This window comes from Garra rufa, chromosome 5 (genome assembly GCF_049309525.1).
Source record: "Garra rufa chromosome 5, GarRuf1.0, whole genome shotgun sequence".
NCBI lineage: Eukaryota > Metazoa > Chordata > Actinopteri > Cypriniformes > Cyprinidae > Garra > Garra rufa.
Window position 1 is genome coordinate 18,278,688 of NC_133365.1, and position 20,598 is coordinate 18,299,285.

At 35.8% G+C, this 20,598-nt stretch overlaps 2 protein-coding genes across 3 annotated transcripts in view; both read left to right on the forward strand.

Moving 5' to 3' along the window:
- The window catches only part of akap10 (A kinase (PRKA) anchor protein 10), a 33,115-nt gene extending 30,896 nt beyond the window's left edge, over nt 1-2,219 (forward strand). For both annotated transcript variants that reach the window (XM_073840393.1, XM_073840394.1), the window contains exon 15: nt 1,020-2,219. In XM_073840393.1, coding sequence (XP_073696494.1) covers nt 1,020-1,025 — 6 coding nt within the window. In that variant the 3' untranslated portion in view covers nt 1,026-2,219. The remainder of the gene's footprint in view (nt 1-1,019) is intronic.
- A 4,239-nt stretch (nt 2,220-6,458) lies between these two features.
- LOC141335698 (LHFPL tetraspan subfamily member 7 protein) overlaps nt 6,459-20,598 on the forward strand; it is a 210,578-nt gene continuing 196,438 nt past the window's right edge. Inside the window, exon 1 of the mRNA XM_073841231.1 lies at nt 6,459-7,123. Coding sequence (XP_073697332.1) covers nt 6,812-7,123 — 312 coding nt within the window. The 5' untranslated portion in view covers nt 6,459-6,811. The remainder of the gene's footprint in view (nt 7,124-20,598) is intronic.

Below are 20,598 nucleotides of genomic sequence, written 5' to 3' on the forward strand. Positions count from 1 at the left end.
TACATAACTATATCAATTGTGTGACCCTGGACCACAAAAACAGTCATAAGGGTCTTTTTTTAAATTGAGATTTACACATCATCTGAAAGCTGAATGAAATCTTTAAAACTTATTGTTTATTTAAACATTTGTTAGGATAGGACAACATTTGGCCGAGATACAACTGTTTGAAAATCTGGAATCCAAGGGTGCAAAAAAATCTAAATATTGAGAAAATTGCCTTTAAAGTTGTCCAAATTAAGTTCTTAGCAATGCATATTACTAAACATAATCAATAAATGGGATTATATATATTATCAAATATGTTTGGAATAATAATATATTTTACATGATAATAAGTAATTTTTAAATTAATTATACACAATAATAAGAATAAATTTCTAAATAAAATTCATTTTGTTTACTGCTGAAAATCCAGGGTTCGTAGAATAACAGAACTCGCTTCTCCACCATGAAAAAATCGCCATCCAAATCCATGAGTTTTATCACTGAAGTGCCATATAAGTTTACTTTTACAGACGAACACATGAGAAACAGTTACTATTCAAATAGGGCTAAATTCTTCTATTCTGTTTCAGTCTCCAACATGTGTTAACAGCAGTGTTCCATGTATGCGAATAAAGTCTGTATTTTTGTTTTCTTTGTGCACAAAATCTAAAATCATAAAATGTTAATCATAAAATTAAGGTTGAACCACTGATGTCACATTTTAATGAGGTCGTTACTACCTTTCTGGGCCTTGAACGTGTCAGTTGCGTTGCTGTCTATGCAGGGTGAAAAAGCTCTCGGATCTAATGAAAAATATCTAAATTTGTGTTCTGAAGATGAACAAAGCTGTTAGGGTTTGGAATGAGTAATTAATGAAAGAATTTTGTCTTTGGGTGAACCATCTCTTAAAATTATTTTTGAATAACAAGACTACTTTAAGTGCAATGGCTGGTTTTATCAAATATTTTATTTTTCAGTTACGTATTGTGCTATAAAGGTGTGCAGAATCTGACCTGTTCTGTTTTCATCAGCTATGACCCTCTCGTTCAGCGTGGAAGCAGCTCCTACACTCCCTCCTGTCGCCCTCTGCATAATGACTGGAGAAGCAAACGACCTGAAGATGAACACAGAGCTGAACTGCATTAACATATCAGTGAGGACCTGAAAGAGGCATTCCATGACTTCCTGCATGTGTTTGTATGTGAGAGTGTGAGTGTTTAGATATGCACACTAATAGCCAAAATATGTTTTCTGTATGATCCACCCCATCATTTCTAGCACTCAGAAGGAATTCTGTTTATTATTTGAAGAGGAGCGAAATGAGTTTAACCACAGACATAAACAGCCGTAAACAAACAAGCAGCACAGCAGACGAACAGAGCAAAATTTCAGAACAAGACTGAATGAACACTGACAGAAATTTCAAAACATACCTGCTGTTGCGTTTAGCTGTTACCATGTCGGCCAACAGGAAGTGCACAGGAATCTGAACAGGAACTACAAATTGGCTGTGACCTTGAACATTTCCTTCCTCGTCTTAGTTCTTATCTCACACTTTTATCTTTATTTTTCATTCACTTTTTAAAGAGTGGTTATGAAGTGGCATAGGCCTTTTTTAGTACAAATAAGCAGAAAAACAAATGCATAAATACCCAAGGTGGCTATGTACAGTTTTATTTTCCGATTTACGGTATGCCATAGTGGATGCAAGTCAGACAGTGTCTGAGACTGTTTTGTCCCTCTCTCATGGAGCTGAAGTGATTGATGTAACAGTTGAAACTGGAATGGGAACTAATGAACTCGGGCCTGGAAAATGTTCCCTGACCGCAGAACTCCCGCTAGAACCCTGTCCAGATCTGATTCTAGACCGTAGAGAAATACAAACTCAACTGCTAGGGCAATGTTTTTCCCCTGTTCTGTATAATTGTGGATTCCTGGTTTACCGCCATTTATTAATGTTAGTTCTTTTTATGGTGATTGTCTTTTTCTTTTTCTTTTTTTGTATGATATGTCAAACTCTGTCTAAGCAGATCTCAATGATGACTGTTCCTTTCGAAACGTGTACTTGGACATGAAGTTATTGCTTTTGGACCTCATTGAGATGTGGACGAGAAACAGGAAAAAGACTTTTGGTACTATGTACCACTAATATGTTTTCTGACATATATGTGTACTTAATCTATAATATATTTAAATGTGTTTGATTTAAATACATATATTGTTGAAACGTCGCTTGACGCAGTGTTTGTCTTTTGTTATTGTTTATGGGTTTGATCAAATAAGAGTTTAACAGTTACATGTTGTAGGCAGGAGATATTGATTTGCACTTTGAAATTGGATTTGTACCAACGTATTGAGCATAACTCAAATAAAATGAATTGGAAGAAAATAAGAAGAAGATTATGCCAAAGTTAACCTTCTTCAAATAAAATGCATTCAAAAAAGGCACTTTTCTTTTTCGCTGAGAAATCAATGTTACCAACTAAGTTTCAAGGAAGGTTGCTAAAGGCAGGACAATTTGTTACTAAAAAGTTGCTAACTTTGTCATTTAATTGCGTAATCACAACACAAAACTGCATAGAATACTCAGTACTCACTCAAAACTGTTAAACTGCGTTAACTTGTTTCCACATCAGTCTACACTTCATGCACCATAATGACAAAGCAAAAAATTGATGTACTTTGCCAATTTATTAAAATTAACACACTGAAAAAAGTACATTGCATAAGTATTCATACCCTTAATGTGGTACTAGTTGAAGCACCTTTATAGCCTTAAGTCTTTTTGGGGTATGATGCAACAAGATTTGCATATCAACATTTGGCAATTATCTGCCATTCTTCTCCTCACCTCTTCACTGTCTTGCAGACATTTCAGGTTTCTCCAGAAATGTTTGATTAGGTTTAGGCACAGGCTGTGGACAGAGTTGTCTAGCCTCTCTTGCTGTGTGCTTAGGGTCATTGTCCTGTTGGAAGGTGAACCTTCTGCCTAAGGTTCTGAATGCTCTGGACTGGGTTTGCATTAAGGCTCAATATTTTGCTGCGCTGCGCTTTTCTTCTACTCTGATGAGTCCTTCAGTCCCTGCCACTAAAAAACAGCCCCACAGCATGAGGCTGCTACCAGCACACTTTACTTTTGGGATGGTATTCGGCAGGTGATGAGCAGTTCCTGGTTTCCTTCAAACATGATGCTTGAATTGAGGTTCATCGGACCACAGAATCTTTTTTTTCTCACAGTCTGAAAGTTCTTTAGGTGCTGTTGCAAATTTCAAGTGTGTTTTCATGTGTCTTTACTGAGGAGAGGATTGAGTTTGGCCACACCGTCATAAAGACCGGATTGGTGGAGTGTTGCAGTGATGCTTGTTCTTCTGTAAGTTTCTCTCTTCTGCATATATGATCATGGATCTCAACTGGAGTGACCATCAGCTTATTGGTCACCACTCAAGCTGAGGCCTTTCTTCATCAGTTGCTCAATTTGACCAGGAAGCCAGCTCTAGGGAGAGTCATGGTTGTATCAAACTTCTTCCATTAAGGGTAATGGAGACTACATGCTTCTGTGAACCTCCGATGCAGCAGATTTTTTTCTGAACTTTTCTCCAGATGTGTGACTTGATGCAATCTTGTCTCTGAGCTCTACATGCAGTTCTTTTGACCCCAGGGCTTAGTTTTTGCTGTGATATGCATTTCAGCAGTTCAAGTGTCCCAGAAAAGGGTATGAATACTTATGCAATGGAATCATTTCAGTTTTTTATTTCTAATAAATGTGCAAAGTTGTTACTGTTATTTAAAGCAGTTTAAAATAAGGCTGCAAAACCCTTAAGAAAAGGCTATAAATTATGGCACAATGTACTGTATTAATTTTAAGAAATTTTCTGTATTGATTTTCCAGTTTTGTTCTTTTTTTTTTACCTGAGTTTAAAATTACACATTGTATTTTGTGGTTTTTTTAATATCCTGGCAGAAAATTACCAGTACCTTTTCCATAGTTTTAACTGATTAACAAGTGCATGTGAGCAATTATTGAACAATTGCAACTAGCAACTTAAATTCATGTGATATCTGTACTGCTCTTTTTGTGTAATTTAGAGTAAAAAATGTGTGCATTTTACCATTTGAGTCATAGTTGCTAAAAGTTGCCAATAAATGTTAAAAATAACTAGGTTGCTCTCAAAGAAAAAGTTGCTAGGGTAGTCTGAAATGTTGCTATATCTAGCAACAAAAAATATTGCTAAGTTGGCATCACTGGGGCGGGTCTTACAAATATAGGTTCTCATTGGTTAGTAAGTTTCGGAGTGACATTACCCTTTACTAATGTGTTTGTAGTAGGCACGTTATTAAAAGATATATCTCTTTTTTAATGATTTGTTTCAATTAATCTTTCAGTCATTCACTTTTTAAGCATTTTAAAGCTTTTTAAAGGGTTTTAAAACATTTTCAAGAAATTGCATTCGTGGAAATTATTACATTCGCTCACAAATGCATTGACATATATTACTTTATGAAATACACTACCATTATTATTTTTTTTTTTTAAAGAATACTTGTATGCTGACCAAGCCTGCATTTATTTGATTCAAAATACAGCAAAAGCAGTAATGTTGTGAAATGTTTTTGGTATTTAAAATAACAATTTTCTATTTGAATATATTTTAAAATAAAATTTATTTCTATGATCAAAGCTACATTTTCTGCATCAATACTGCAGTCTTCAGTGTCACATGACCCTTCAGAAATCATTCTAGTATGCTGATTTGCTGTTCAAAAACTATTATTATTAGGTACCTTTTTTCAGGATTCTTTGATGAATAGAAAGATCCAAATATCAGAATTTATCTTACATAAAAAGCCATTCAAAAGCTTGGAGTCAAAAATGTAAAAAAAATAATAATAATAATTTAAAGAAATTATAGAAATTAATACTTTTATTTAGCAAGGATGCTTTACATTGATCAAAAGTGATGATAAAGTAATTTATACGGTGGCCGACACAGGCCAAAGCGCTGCAAACAAGAAAACACATGCAAACAGAAAAAACGACAACAAATTAAGAAAACATCTTCATCAGTTTGACAACACAGGCGCTGCAAATCCTCGCAACACAAACACAAATACGGAAACACGCTGCAAATTCTCACAACACAACCAAACTCAGAAACGCGCTGCATATAGCACAGTCCACAACGGAAATGTTTCAGGAGGACCTCAAAAAGTGACGAACCCATCTGGGACCTGATTATTTTTTCAGTGGCTGTTGGTCAGAGCAGAGGTGTTATCGGTGAACTATCGCCTTTTAGTGATAGTATAGTATCACTTAAAGGTGATAGTGATATAAATAATCAGGTAATATAGTGATATAAATAATCAGGTCCCAGATGAGTTCGTCACTTTTTGAGGTCCCCCTGAAACATTTCCGTTGTGGACCGTGTTATATGCAGCGCGTTTGTTAGTTTGCAGCGCCCTCGTGTGTTCGCAGCGCGTTTCTGAGTTTGGTTGTGTTGTGAGAATTTGCAGCGCGTTTCCGTATTTGTGTTTGCGTTGCGAGGATTTGCAGCGCCTGTGTTGTCAAACTGATGAAGATGTTTTCTTAATTTGTTGTCGTTTTTTTCTGTTTGCATGTGTTTTCTTGTTTGCAGCGCGTTGGCCTCTCTCGGCCACCGTAAAAAACGCTGTTTTCAACACAATAATAATGTTTTTTGAGCAGCAAATCAGAATATTAGAATGATTTCTGAAGGATCATGTGACTGGAGTAATGTTGCTAAAAATTCAGCTTTGAAATCACATGAATAATATATTCAAATAGAAAACATTTTTTTTAAATAATAAAAATATTGTACTTGTGTTTTTTACTGTTTTTGCTGTACTTTGGATTAAATAAATGCAGGCTTGGTGAGCAGAAGAGACTTCAAATGCATTAAAAATCTTTTGACTGGTAGAGCATACAGAAAAAGCAACTAGAAAAAACTAGAAAAATATAGTATAGAAATATCCGTGATGCTCAATATTTGTTCAGTACTTGTTTCCACATTCACATAGTGCACACTGTATATTACAAGTGAAAAGCCCACCACCAGAGTGCAGTGTAAGACACGCTACGCTTTTACACTGTTTGAGAATACCTCAGAATCCTAATAAGAGATAAATCACAAATATAAATAATATAAAAGTTTTATCGTGTTTAAGTTTTTTATACATGTGGGTTGCTGAAATATACTTCCACTTGTTACAGTCTAATGTGCTTTTATCAGTGCGAGTATGTTGAGGTTTGACAGGTGAACGAAACGCAAAGCATAGAAACTCTCAAATTACAAGTTTGAGGTTTTGAAAAAAAAATGTGTGTGATTCATATTTTCATGAATCAAAAACTCGTTTGAACACCTTCGCAGTGGCGGTGACGCCCACATCCATGTGACTGTGGCAGGCGTGCAGCGCAGTAAGTTTGTGCTCTCACTCCTGCAGCGCCGGAGCTGCGACTCAGTGCTGAGGAAGATGATGATGGTGGTATGTGGGCTGTGAGTAACGCAAACAGAGCGGATTCAGATCTTACTACACAGTGAGCCCCTGCTGGTGGCAGTTCTGAGAGCTTGAGCTCTGGGTGTGACGGCTGTCTTTTGTCCTCCACCTGCTTCGTCTCAGATGAATTAACTGGAATATCATCTCTATTGAACTGGATCGTGCTGGAATTACATTTAATTGAAAAGTTACGCGTGCTTATGCTCCCTAGTTCACAGGTGCATCCGTGTCACTCTGAACGTATCGGTAACTCATGTGTTTCTGTGATTATTGGTGCTCATCTAATGTCACCCAGTGAGTGAGCGCGCTCCAGATGCACACGCTGTTTGACCAGAATTGGAAAGGGCTGGGAATCGATCTGTCTCCGGTCTCGCTGCCCCACGTTGCCGTGAGGATGTTCAGCTGTGTCGGGTGTTTTTGGGTGCTCCTGTCCTCCGCCCTGGTCGCGATTTGCAGTTTCAGTTTCATCTCTCCCGCATGGATAGTGAAGGACCACCTGAAAAACAAGGACTCAGTGAGTTTCGGGCTCCTGTGGCACTGCTCCGAGAGTCTGGATCATATGTACAGATGTTACACCTTTGGCGGGCTGGGCAAATTTCAAGAGATTCCTTCAAGCTCTTGGCAGGTAGGTTGGATGTGGATGTATATGGTAAACATAAACTGAGTCATAACAATATGAAATGTACTTACGAAATGAACTTTTCAGTCCCAGGCTTTGATTCTAAAGAAAAATGCTTTTATTTTTAGTTTTAAAGAATGTATTAAAAAGTTTTTGTCATAAAACTCTCTTAGTTTATAATAACTTTATGCTTTAAACCCCCTATTATAGTAAATTAATGAAAAGTGTCAAACTTAGGAAAATGCAGTGTTGCATTTTTGTAAACTTTAAATTGTTCAAACAGTTCTACAGTTCTAAAGTCAAAAGTTTACATACACCTTTTAGAATCTGCAAAATGTTAATTATATAAAAGATGTTTACATATAGTCCACAAGAGAAAATAATAGTTGAATTTATAAAAATGACCCTGTTCAAAACTTTACATACACTTGATACTTAATACCTGAATGATCCACAGCTGTGTGTGTGTTTTTTTTATTTTATTTTAATTTTATTTTAATGATAGTTGTTCAAATGCTCACTGATGCTCCAGAAGCCAGAGGATGAAAACTTCTTATATGTGACCCTGGACCACAGAACCAGTCATAAGGTTAAATTTTACAAAACTGAGATGTATACATCTTATGAAATCTCAATAAGCTTTCTACTGATGTATGGTTTGTTAGGATAGGACAATATTTGTCTGAGATACATCTATTTGAAAATATGGAATCTGAGGGTGCAAAAAATCAAAATACTGAGAAAATCACCTTTAAAGTGGTCCAAATTAAGTTCTTAACAATGCAAATTACATTTTGATCTGTTTACAGTAGGAATTTTACAAAAAATCTTCATGGAACATGATCTTTACATAATTTCCTAATGATTTTTGTCATAAAAGAAAAATCAATAATTTTGACCCATACAATGTATTTTTGGCTATTGCTACAAATATACCCCAGCGACTTAAGACTGGTTTTGTGGTCCAGGGTCACATATTTGAAGATCAGGGTAAATGTAACTTATTTTGTCTTCTGGAGAACATGTAAGTATCTTCTGTAGCTTCTGAAGGGCAGTACTAAATGGAAAAAAAAAACATGATATTTAGGCAAAATAAGAAAAATGTACACATCCTCATCTGTTCAAAAGTTTACACCCCTGGCTCTTAATGCATTGTTTTCCTTCTGGAGCATCAGTGAGTGTTTGAAACCTTCTGTAATAGTTGCAGATCAGTGTCCATCAGTTGTCCTCATTGTCAAAAGATGGATCTCAAAATCATACAGTCATTGTTGGAAAGGATTCAAATACACAAAAATGCTGTGAAACTAAAGAATTTGTGGGACCTGAAGGATTTTTCTGAAGAACAGCAGGCAGTTTAACAGTTCAGGACAAACGAAGGACTCATGAACAGCTAGAAAACACAGCTGTAGATCTTTCAGGTAACAACACAGTATTAAGAATCAAATGTATGTAAACTTTTGAACAGGGTCATTTTTATAAATTCAACAATTATTTTCTGTTGTGGATTTTATGTAAACGTCTTTTATGTGCAATATCTTATTCAGGTCAGTGCTAAATAAAAAATTAACATGCATTTTGTATGATCCCTCTTATTTTGGAAAACAGTAATTCACATTTTGCAGATTCTGCAAGGTGTATGTAAACTTTTGACTTCAACTGCATTTGTAAAATTCATTAAACGTGTTTTTATTTTTTATTTATGAGAAATGACACAATCACCTCTTTGTCAAGACAGAAGAGTGAAAGTTTGAACATCATAAAAAAAAAATTAGGTATCATGAGAGTGGGGTCATTCCATGTCAAATTAACCAAATTTCAGCAAATTTCAGCCAAAATGTTAAATGTCACAGATGTATATTTACTGGGTAATTCACCATTTTGCAACAAGGGTGTAAAAATGGTTTTAGAAAGCTGGCAGCATCATTATTGTATTTTTACACAGAGATTGGTAGGTCTATTAGTAAAATCTGTTGACTTTAGCAATTTTTGTTTGATTACATGCCAACGGTGACAGTTCAAAAATAGCAAGAAGCACTTGCCTCGGATTTGCATGCCTGTAACTCAAGAAGTATTAAAGTTATCTTTATATTCTTTTAGATTCTGGTTCTTAACACACTTTCCTTTTGGTATCTTTGTTTTAAAGGCCCTCAAAGGTTCACTCCCAGAGATATAGTGGGATTAATTCGGCCTCTGGTTGAGTCAACACAAAATGACCTAGTAGCTTTTAACCTTTAAAACCTATTTTAAAATCCAAATCAGAAAGAGTGGATATATTTTAATTTTTATACAATGAAAGTTATTTGACATTTTTCTTAGCGCTTGCAAGATTTATCCAACTTATACTTCTTGAAGGCATTCTCAAGAAAGACAGACAACTGCCATGACACACAATATCAAGAATCCCCATCATTATCATCACACATTATACACTACCAGTCAAAAGTTTTTAATGTTTTTTAAAGTCTCTTCTGCTCACCAAGCCTGCATTTATTTGATCCAAAGTACATTCAAAACAGTGCACTTTTGAAATATTTTAACTTTTTAAAATAACAGTTTTTTCTTTTAATATGTTTTAAAATGTAATTTATCCCTGTGACTTCAAAGCTGAATTTTTAGCATCACTCCAGTCACATGATCCTTCAGAAATCATTCTAATATTCTGATTTGCTGCTCAGAAACATTTATTATTATTATTATTATTATGTTGAAAACTGTTGAGTAGAATGTTTGAGGTTTCTTTGATGAATAGAAAGGTCTGACTTCTTTAAAAAACATTAAAATTGTATTGTTCAAAAACTTTTGACTGGTAGTGTACCAATTACCAAATTAGATCATAACTCTTGGTTGGTTGTTCATATTCAGATCTATATTCTAGGACATGTAATGAATGTTTTAACAAAGATAAAACCATAGTGTGAAAAAGTTTCCTTCTGCAAGATTTTCCTTTTGTCCTAATTGAATAATCTCCCTTATATTGGTTTATTCACTCTTGCTTTAAAATAAAAAAACGTATTGTGAAAGTAAAATATACTGTATAACCACATGGCGTGGCGCTATGCACGTTCCTTGTTTATGATGTGAAAGAAGAGCAGACATTGCTTATCTCAGTGCAGGACATAGTAGTTTTGCTCATGTGACATACATAGGTCTATTCTTAGCAGCAAAGTGCATCAGTCGTTTTCAATAATTCAAAGCTCATAAAACAAGAGTCAAAATGGGATCATCCCAGTTAAAGCTGATCAGTCCTACTGGTAAAAATAAAACCACAGTTTTACATTTCCTTTTGCAGTTTACAACCTTGTAAAGTTTATAAATCATCTGTTGTGTCTTAAAACTGGGTCACTTGAAAAACACCAACACCTAAGCATAAATGACAGGGTCAAATAAGGATCAAGATTTCTGGAGAGGTTAGTCAGAGACTGAGTATGTATTTATCAGGCTTTATCAGACAGTCCTCACTAATGTTTGTACATTCAAAGCTGATTTGTCCTTGGGGAACATCTGCCTGTAGCAGCTCTATCATAGACTCTTTTCACTATGCACCTATATGATCATTATAATAGCAAACATATCATATTACTTTCACTTATATAAAATGCCCAAGAGGTTACGTCTTTTATTTCACACTTTTATCTTTTCTATTGTCTTCAGTTCATTTTGACCCACTTTCAGGAAGAAATACAATATAAATACCACATTGTTTTTGATATTGGAACCAGGCTTTGTCTCACTGTCAGGATATCGAAACAAACACATTTAACAAAAGCCTTTTTAACAACTGTTTATATATATACAAAAAAAGTGTTACATTTCACTTGTTTTGACCTTTTTCATTTTATGAATCAGTTTGAAGTTAAAATATTTAGCATTTAGTAAGATTTGGCCCCTCATATGGTCTGTTTTCCATGATAGGGATGATAAGGCTAAAGGTCGCCTGGAGTAAAAGGCTCCTAGGGTGTAATTCTCTCCCTAAACACTACCTAGCAACAAAAACATTACGGCTCTTTCTGAAACACCTGTAGAACTGAAACAGATTGTTTTGCATAAGCGGGAAATGCAGATTTATTGTGATGGATGTGCAAAGTGGGCTCATATTGACAGCTCCTGACATAATGGAGATTTATGTGCGAAATACATGTGAACTAAAATCAGCTCTGTGCAGTGTTCATTTTGTTAATTGAACAGAAAGTTGTCCAAAAAATGTGTTTTTGCCTACCTGTTCTCATGATGAAAACGTACCTATCACATATCACTGCAGTTTCCAACAGAAATGAACACTAGAGGCAGTAAAACAGCGATCACTTGTAATCGTTTTCATACACAGTTATTACAGCTCCATATGTTTCAGTTTCCGGAAGTAACAAGCTTTCTCAGTTGCTCAGTGCCCGTAAAATATCATGCTTGCGATTGCGTTTTTACGTCACATTTGCTTTTGTTCATACGAAGGGGTAGGTTTAGGTGTAGTGCAGATAGTACATTGTTTTAACGTAATAAACGTAATGGAGCATTAGAGTTATAGCATAAAATGTACGTTCATCTGTTCCAGGAAAAAAAACACACACTCTTTTAGCACCACTCAGTGGACATTTCACATCGAATATGTCACAAAACATACATGGCGCTACGTATTTCGTGAAAAAGTTCTCAGAGGTATGTTTTCAGAATGAAATCGGGTTGGTTTTTGCACATCATAGAAGATTCGCCAAAGAATTTTTCAGTGAACAGTTCTTAAACAAACAAACCTTTTTTGTGTGTGTGAAGAACATTTTATTAATCTAAAGAAGCTACTTCCGCTATAAGGAACATTTTGTAAAATGGAAATAATGCATGAATGTGGAAGTCTCTTCAAGGAACCTTAGATGCCTTTATTTTAAAGAGTGTAATAGGAAGGAAAAATCACAAATGTGTCATTCTGTGTTAACTCAATCAGAGGTCCCCGGCTCAAATTTTTGATTTTGAATATGTATTTTGAAGAAAGATAGACATGTATAGTAATGAAAGCCAAAATATTAAATGTCATAGATGAATATTTACCAAGTTATCCACTATTTTGTAGAGGGCTGAGATTCAGAGTCAAATAACATGGGGGGGTAAAAATTACTTTAGAAAGATGGTGGCATTTTTTATGCCCTATACGATTCGGTTCCAGAGATATCGGAATTTCGATATGGCTCTACGAGTAAGTTGTTAGAAATGTACACATTTTCAGTGGAAAAAAAAAACTAATTGTGGGTCAGTTTGCAAAAATATGTCACTTATTTTCATTTAAAGAGAAATGTCTGAAGAACAAATAATGTTAAAACTAGAGATGCATCTTGTTTCCTTGTGTCAAATATACCTGTCTGAGTGCCATAAATATTCTTTTTCCAACGTTCGCATGCCTATAACTCAAGAAGTATTAAAGATATTAAAATATGATTTTAGATTCTAGTTCTCAATAAACTTTTCTTTTGGAATCTTAATTTTCATAACCCTACATCATTCAGTCCCAGAGATATTGGGATCTCAATGAGGCCACATGTCCAAATTGTTAAATATTACCCATTTTCAGTGGTCAAAAACCAAACTGGGTCACTTTGTATGTATTTTTAGTTTATTTAAAGAACCATGTCTGAAGAAGAAATAATGTTGAAATTAGTATTGTAGAACACTTTCATCACTATACATGATCTTTCTTCAGAAAAAAATACCAATATATAATATTTGAGCCAGGGAAGTTTTTGAAATTTGGTTGATTTGACATGGAATGACTCAAATTAGATCTCTTTAATGTCTCAGTTGATGTTTCAAAACAGCTTAAAATAAATTTGAGAGCAGTAGATGGAGATGTTTAAGAGATCTCAACAAGGCCACCAACTGTGCTCAGATCTCAGTAAAAGAAATATTAATATGCAAATTTTATATCCTTACATACAAACTATATAATATCTTGAATGCTTTGTGGAGGCTTCCCATTGACTTCAGTTGTTTTTAAATTAAGCTACATCCCTACCCTGCCTCTAAAAATACATCTTACACAAACCTCTTCATGGTATTAAATTTTAATTAATGCATTTCTTTTATTCAGCTGTCCCAGAAGGACATATATGAAGTCCATAGTAATGTAGTTTAGCATTTGTGTTGGCCTGTTTTCAACAGTCCTTTTCCATTTCAGATAATGAAGAACAAAGTAGTCTTCTTCTTGTTCCCTTAGTACCCTAAAGCTCTCTTTCTCTATCTCTGTTTTCTCTGAAGAACAAGCAACCTTGTGTCTTATGATTTATGTATGGATAAAAAATTAGCATTTGAAAGGAGATATTAATAAATTGCATTTTCTTGGATTTGAAGAAGAATTTGAAAGGTGGAGGATAAAGATGTTCTGTCCATATTCAAGGCATTACAGAATGAAAGAAAAGAATGGATTGGGGAGTAACGTTTGGCAGTGATGTGTGCGCGGCTTCTGCTAAATGCTTGAGTGTACGCAGCTCTGACTGCTGAATCATTTATTTATGAGCATTGTTAGCACTGCCATCTTTGTTGTTTTGGAGGTGAGGGGTTTGATAATGTTTCTGAGTAAGCTACAAAATGTGCATCTTTAAAGTTGATGTGCGTAATTGTTTTCAGTGTTAAAATACTTTCTCATCTCAGTTTAATGTGCTGAGACAACTGTAAGTCATTGGTAGAGTGACTTCTCAAAGAGTGTGAAGGCTGTGGCTCTGTGCCGCTTTCAACATTGAGTTTATTTGTCAGCCTGGACCATAAAACCAGTCATAAGGGTCAATTTTTAAAAAAAACCCTGAGATTTATACATCATTTGAAAGCTGAATAAATAAGCTTTCCATTGATGTATGGCCACGATACAACCATTTGAAAATCTGGAATCTGAGGGTGCAGAAAAATCAAAATATTAAGAAAATCGCCTTAAAAGTTGTCCAAATGAAGTTCTTAGCATACGTATTACTAATCAAAAATTATTTTTTGATATATTTATGGTAGGAAATTAACAAAAGGAACATCTAAATGGAACATGATCTTTACTTAATATCCCTATGATTTTTGGCATAAAAGAAAAACTTATAATTTTGACTCAGACAATATATTTTTGGCTATTGCTATAAATATAATTGTGCGACCTATGACTGGTTTTGTGGTCCAGGGTGACATGAGTGTTTGGTTGACTTCTGAATTAACCAATGGTGTGAGTTTACAACATTTCTTTCTGATCCTTGAATCTGATTGGCTGAGAGGTATGTGATATTCTAGTGATATTGAAACTCCAACCGCTTCACCATTTGTATCACACCGCTTGTATTTCTCACAGCAAGTGTGGTGACGGATGCCCAAATCCACTATGAATTTGATAAATAATAGCTTTTTTGTGTCACAGAATGTATTTTTAAGAAGTTTTTGGGCGAGAATGTACTTCAAATATGCAGTTTCTTAATAAAGACAGCGTCTGTTTGAAAATTGGCTTCCATGTTTTTTTCGTCAGCAGCCGGTCAGTGCTCATGAACCCACCAAGAGCAGCCTTACCTCGGCCAGATCTTCTGGAATTTGCTGCTGGCTCTAATGTCTCTATAGTGGTTAAACATGAGATATAATTTGTTTAAGTTAAATCTAACGGGCAGTTTTTGATATCATTAATCTATTATTTGTTCCAGAGCAAATAGTTTTGGCTGAGGGCAAAATGTCAGCCTTCATTTTTCATTCCTATTTATATAGGCTGATATTTTAGAAACCATTTTTATCCCCTGAGCTCCAGAAATTCTTGAAATTTGGCAGGCTTCTTCAGAATTTCCTGTTGTCTGTGTGTACCCAATTTTGCAAAGTTTGAACCTTTTATGTGCCACATCCACAAATATATTGGTCTGTATCTCCACAACGATTTAATTTATCAAATTTGATAGCTTTTTTCGATTTGGAACCATTCCACCAAGTTTAAGATCTCCACAGCTTGTGGTTTCTCATGCTCAGACACTTATGGCCAAAAAAAAAAAAATAGTTGGCAAAATAGCACAAATATAATAGGGTTTGAGCATGTTCTGTGCTTGGACCCTTAAAGTAGCTTGGAAGTTTGCAGGTACATTGGTATGAAATGTCGCTTTGACATGCTTTACTGGCTCAATCACATTAGATATCATGCAATTAGTACTGGCTAATCACTCAAAAGGGGAGATCTGTCTTTCTTTCTCTCACTTCTCCACTCAGATTGGCTGACGGAAGCTGTTGTCATGCATGGGTGGCTGCCTCTCTCAGGTTTGGGTGGTCTTGTGTTAAGTGTTGTGCCCACTCGGCCATCAAGCAATAAATACAGTACTTTTCATCATGCAGTCATGGCCCTGCCTCGACTCATTGATGTGCAGATTATTCCATTTATTTTAAGACCCCCCGTCACATATTTCCCATATACCGACACACACTCATGTTTCTCAGCATGCCCTGTGCCCCTTTCTCTGTAGATGGCAAAGACTCATGGGGCTTGTGTATAGGTTCACAGCATGGCGATTTTATGGAGTTTCGTAACTAATGGAACTGCAGTTTTTTAAAGAGGTGAGGTGAATGTTTTGTAGTTAAGATAAGTACTATAACTGACATTGCATTATATATAGAGATGTTCCGATACCCTTTTTTCCTTCCCGATACCGATTCCGATACCTGGGCTCGGGGTATCGGCCGATACCGAGTACTAATCCGATACCTGGGTGTGTAATTGTATATACAGCTGTAGATAATACTAATAAATTATTTCATTGTGTGCTTCAGACTTATTCCTTAATAAAACAAATATACAGTGAACTAGAGTATTTTTATTATATGACATACATTGAACTTTTATTATATGACATATACAGTGAACTAGAGTATTTTTATTATATGACATACATTTGACAGTAATATTTTTTATATAGTTAGTATTACTAATCTGGGGTGCGTTTCCCAAAAGCATCGTTAGCCAACTATGGTCGCAAGTTCCGTCGTTACCAACATAGTTCAACGATTGGGTGTTTCCCAACACCATAGTTCAAACGAACATTCGCAAACAGCGTCACAAACTTACTTGGTTGGAACTACAGCTCTCGACCTGTGGTTAGAAGCATCGTTGCTTCTTAGTAACACATGTGGGCTAAATAAATTATGTTCTTGGTCACAGTTTGCAAGCTAACAGGCAGTACAATCTATATCCTCAATTTTATCTAAAAATAAATGCGTTTTACTCTATGTATTTTTGTGCGTCCTTTATAAGCGTTGTTTATGAATAGTGCGCATGTGCACAAATGCCTGAGGGAACCCCGGAGTATGACGTAAGAGAGAACGCGCAATGAATCAAACATCAAATAAAGCGAAATGACAGGGAACAAAAATAGCAAATTAGTCATTAGGTGCCATGTTCAATATAGCTTCATTTTTGACATCTCTAATCAGTTAAATAGCAGAAGTTATTACTCGGTGACGAAATTAACAACGGCCCTAAGTTGTTGAACTAATGTAGTTCAAACTAGAGACCTGCGCGGGACGGATTTTTCAGTCCCGCTCCCGCCCACTCCCGCAAGATTGTGTCCCGCGCCCGCCCGCTCCCGCAGAAATATACGTTATCTCGTCCCGCTCCCGCCCGCGACATTCATGATTTGTCCCGCTCCCGCCCGCAAAAGCCCGCATAAAATTAATCTATATTGATTTTTTCTGTACATCGATTGAATTTACATGAAACAGTTCTGTAACATCTTGTAAGTTCCACTAGACCCCAGCATAAACGCTCTGGATAAAATATGTGTTATTTAGACTAAGCATCAACATTCACAAACCACTGTTATTCTTAACAAAAAAGCAAACATGAGCTATGTGTGCATCCACAGCAGAATGCAAACAAACAAGGCTCCTTTAAAGCTGACATCTCAGTATATACGCGATCTCATAAAGCTCTTATAACACAATGGATATTATGCACAATTAATCTTTCATACATGTCTACACTTTGAGTGTTGTAATTTGTAAGCACCCAATATTCAGCACTGTTCAATACTTTTGAGCAGTGAGTGGATTTTAACTTAAACACCACTGATTGGCGATGCGCTCCAGAAATCAGCAGATGGCTACATTGCTCTCACTTCAAACAAGTTTTAAACCGAAACTGCCTATTCTTGCGCTTACTGATCATATTTATGTTGTTCTTGCTGCTTTTGTGCAATAGATGAATAACAATTTTTTGTTTTTAGATATTTTATGTTTAGATATTTCTATTTTGCGGGAGTCCCGCGAATCATTTTATTTTCCCGCATCCCGCACACACACGAGTCTCTACCCGCCCGCACCCGCACTCGCCCATCAAGTTTTGTCCCGCGCCGCACTCTGTTGCGTTGGGTCCCGCGGGTCCCGCGGTACTCCCGCGGGATTGCAGGTCTCTAGTTCAAACGACGGAGATGCGACCATGTTCGGGAAACACTCGTGACTAGCTAGTTCGTTTCCACAACGATGCATCGTACTATGGAGGTTAACCAGCGAGTTACGTCGTTGTACGGAAACGCACCCCTGGTTTGCTGACGTACATCAGCCCTGTTTATAACAGAGAATTGACCATATGCACGAATTACTTCCTTGTTTACTCAAGCCAGCTAAGTCATTTCCGGTCAACTGTACTGTGCCGTAATATGAGCGCACTTTGTTCATTTTCTCTACATAATCCATTCACAATCGAAGAAAAGTGTTGTTTGTCTAAGAGGACCAAACGTCCATGTACACCGTTTCAAGAATGACAAATGCCAGTTTAAAAAAATACGCGAGTAAATCGGCTAAATATGCGCGAGTCATTGCTATGATTGACAGTAATAACCGGACCAAACAAATGACAAGCTGATGTCAAAAAAAGAGCTTAAATGATTCAGACTAATTTCACAGTAACAAAACTACAGCAGTAGCAAGTTTGTGTTGGTTAAATATAGGCTATTAAATAGCTTTAATAAATATTTTATATAATATATAATATAATTTTATATTTAAATAATTTAAGATAAAACTTAAAAGATGTAGTTATTAAATTTTATAAAATATTTCAAATTCATATTGATTCATATTGAGTGCATTATTTAATTATTATACCATCAATATTTAATGTATTTGTAGTGAACTATATATTAGTATTTAAATAATTCATCTTTATTGGCTGTTTGTGTGTAAGCTTAATGACTTTCTGCACTTGCTATACTATATATATATATATATATATATATATATATATATATATATATATAAGTACTACAATTTATTATACTAGTAATTTTATAATAAATCGAAAACGTCTTGAAAAATATATAGGGATTTTAAAAGTCAGCTTCACAATAAATAATCCTCTGCTGCCATCTATTGGTTATATGGGTAATTCCATAAATAGACGTTGTTTTCCATGAAGTCATTTTTTTTCCGATGCCGTTTTTATGAATGAAAAGTGAATCCCTGAAGTACATTTGATTTCACAGCTGTAGAGTTAGAAAATAAAAAAGGCTTTAAAATATTGCAAGATTTTAAAAATGTGTTCATGACTATGAAGGCAAGTTAGTGATTATCAAGAATACGATTAAGATGTCCTTGAAGAGAAGTATCGCTAGCTAGTTAACGTTAGCTTAAACACGTTATGATAGTGTTTAGCTGTCAGCATTTAAATGTACAACTATGCAGATACAGAGAGTACGGGATTGCCAGGCTCCGCATTTAAATGATATGTTGTTAAATAATATGAATCTGAATGTTCATGCCGCTAACATTGTTTAATGTTGCAATTATAATTTTTCTCAGTTTCTGATAAGAACGAGGCAGTAGATGAGTCTCAATAGTGTCCACCTAATATGTATCACATAGAAAATGAGCTTCAGCGGAAGTTTACGAGCTGGCTTATCTTTATGCGGAAGTTCTAAAGAACGCTCCGTGCATAAGGTCAATTTTGGCCAGAATTTGAAAGATTCTCACTAGATCTCGCAGCAACCTTATTCATTGTGCGGCATTTTCAAATGCTCCTCACTGCATCTCGCAGCAGTAACAGTGTTGCAAAATCAACGTTGGCTCCCGAATAAAGCTGTTCGGGGTTTGTGCAAGTTTGTTTGCATTGCAGTCCAAGCTGATAAACGGTCAGCGCTGAGCAGCTCAAACGTGTCGTGTTAGTTTCACTTTCGTTTCGCGTGCCATTTTATGTTTCTCATCTGAGACAGAAATGGCAGAGCTTATGAGTTGAACAACGCGATGGTCGCGCCAGTGTGACCGCTCACGAAAATTAGTAACACTGGCAGAAAAATTGGTCACAGTCTGGAGCCCTTTAATATTACCGCAAGTGTCCCGCGCGCTTCAGTACAAGGAGTAAACAAACCACACGCCTGTACAATTCATTAACACAGAACCACGCATTAATTCATATTTAAACAGTCGGTTTTTGGCTTAATATTAGTCCATATCACGATTTGATTTAAGTGTAATGAACTACCTTTGATTAATGCATCAAACTTTGACAAATTCCGTGACGTTCCGCGTTAAACTGTAAATTCCATTTTGACTGGATTCCGCGATTCCGTCCGTGTTTTCCGCATCGCAGAAATCATAAAGCCCTACATATGAGACATGCCGCCGTTTTAGCGGACAAACTGCTAGCACATTTGTATTTCTTCTTCGCTGCTCTAAACAGTGGTTGGTTGTGGCAACACTGTTTGCATTCTGAGCCGCAAAGAAGAACTGGCTTCTGATTTGCTAGCGGGAATAACTTATATCTTAAGAAAATGGTATCGGATCGGTACGTGGGTTCAAGTACTCTCCGATTCCGATGCTAGATTTTTTTGTGGTATCGGCGGCATTTCCGATACTAGTATCAGAATCGGAACAACCCTAATTATATAGAGCTTTAGCTGTGCTAAAACACTATACATAGTCTTGTTTATAGCCTAATTTAAATATCAGGGTAAATTCAAGTTATTTTGTGTTCTGGGAAACATGTGAGTATCTTCTGTAGCTTCTAAGAGCAGTACTAAATGAAAAGAAAAAAGATATTCAGGCAAAATAAGAAAAATGTACACATCTTCATTCTGTTCAAATGTTTTCACCCCTGGCTCTTAATGCATCGTTTTTCCTTCTGGAGCATCAGTGAGCGTTTGAACCCTCTGTAATAGTTGTATATGAGTCCCTCAGTTGTCTTCAGTGTTAAATGATGGATCTCAAAATCATACAGTCATTGTTGGAAAGGGTTGAAATACACAAAAATGCTGAGAAACATATACATTTGTGGGACCTGAAGGACTTTTCTGAAGAACAGCAGACAGTTTAACTGTTCAGGACAAACAAGGGACTCATGTACAACTATCATTAAAAAAAAATACACAGCTTTGGATAATTCCGGTAACAACACAGTATTAAAAATCAAGTGTATGTAAACCTTTGAACGGGGTCATTTTTATAAATTCAGCTACTATTTTCTCTTGTGGATATGTAAATGTATTTTATGTGAAATATCTTATTCAGGTCAGTACTAA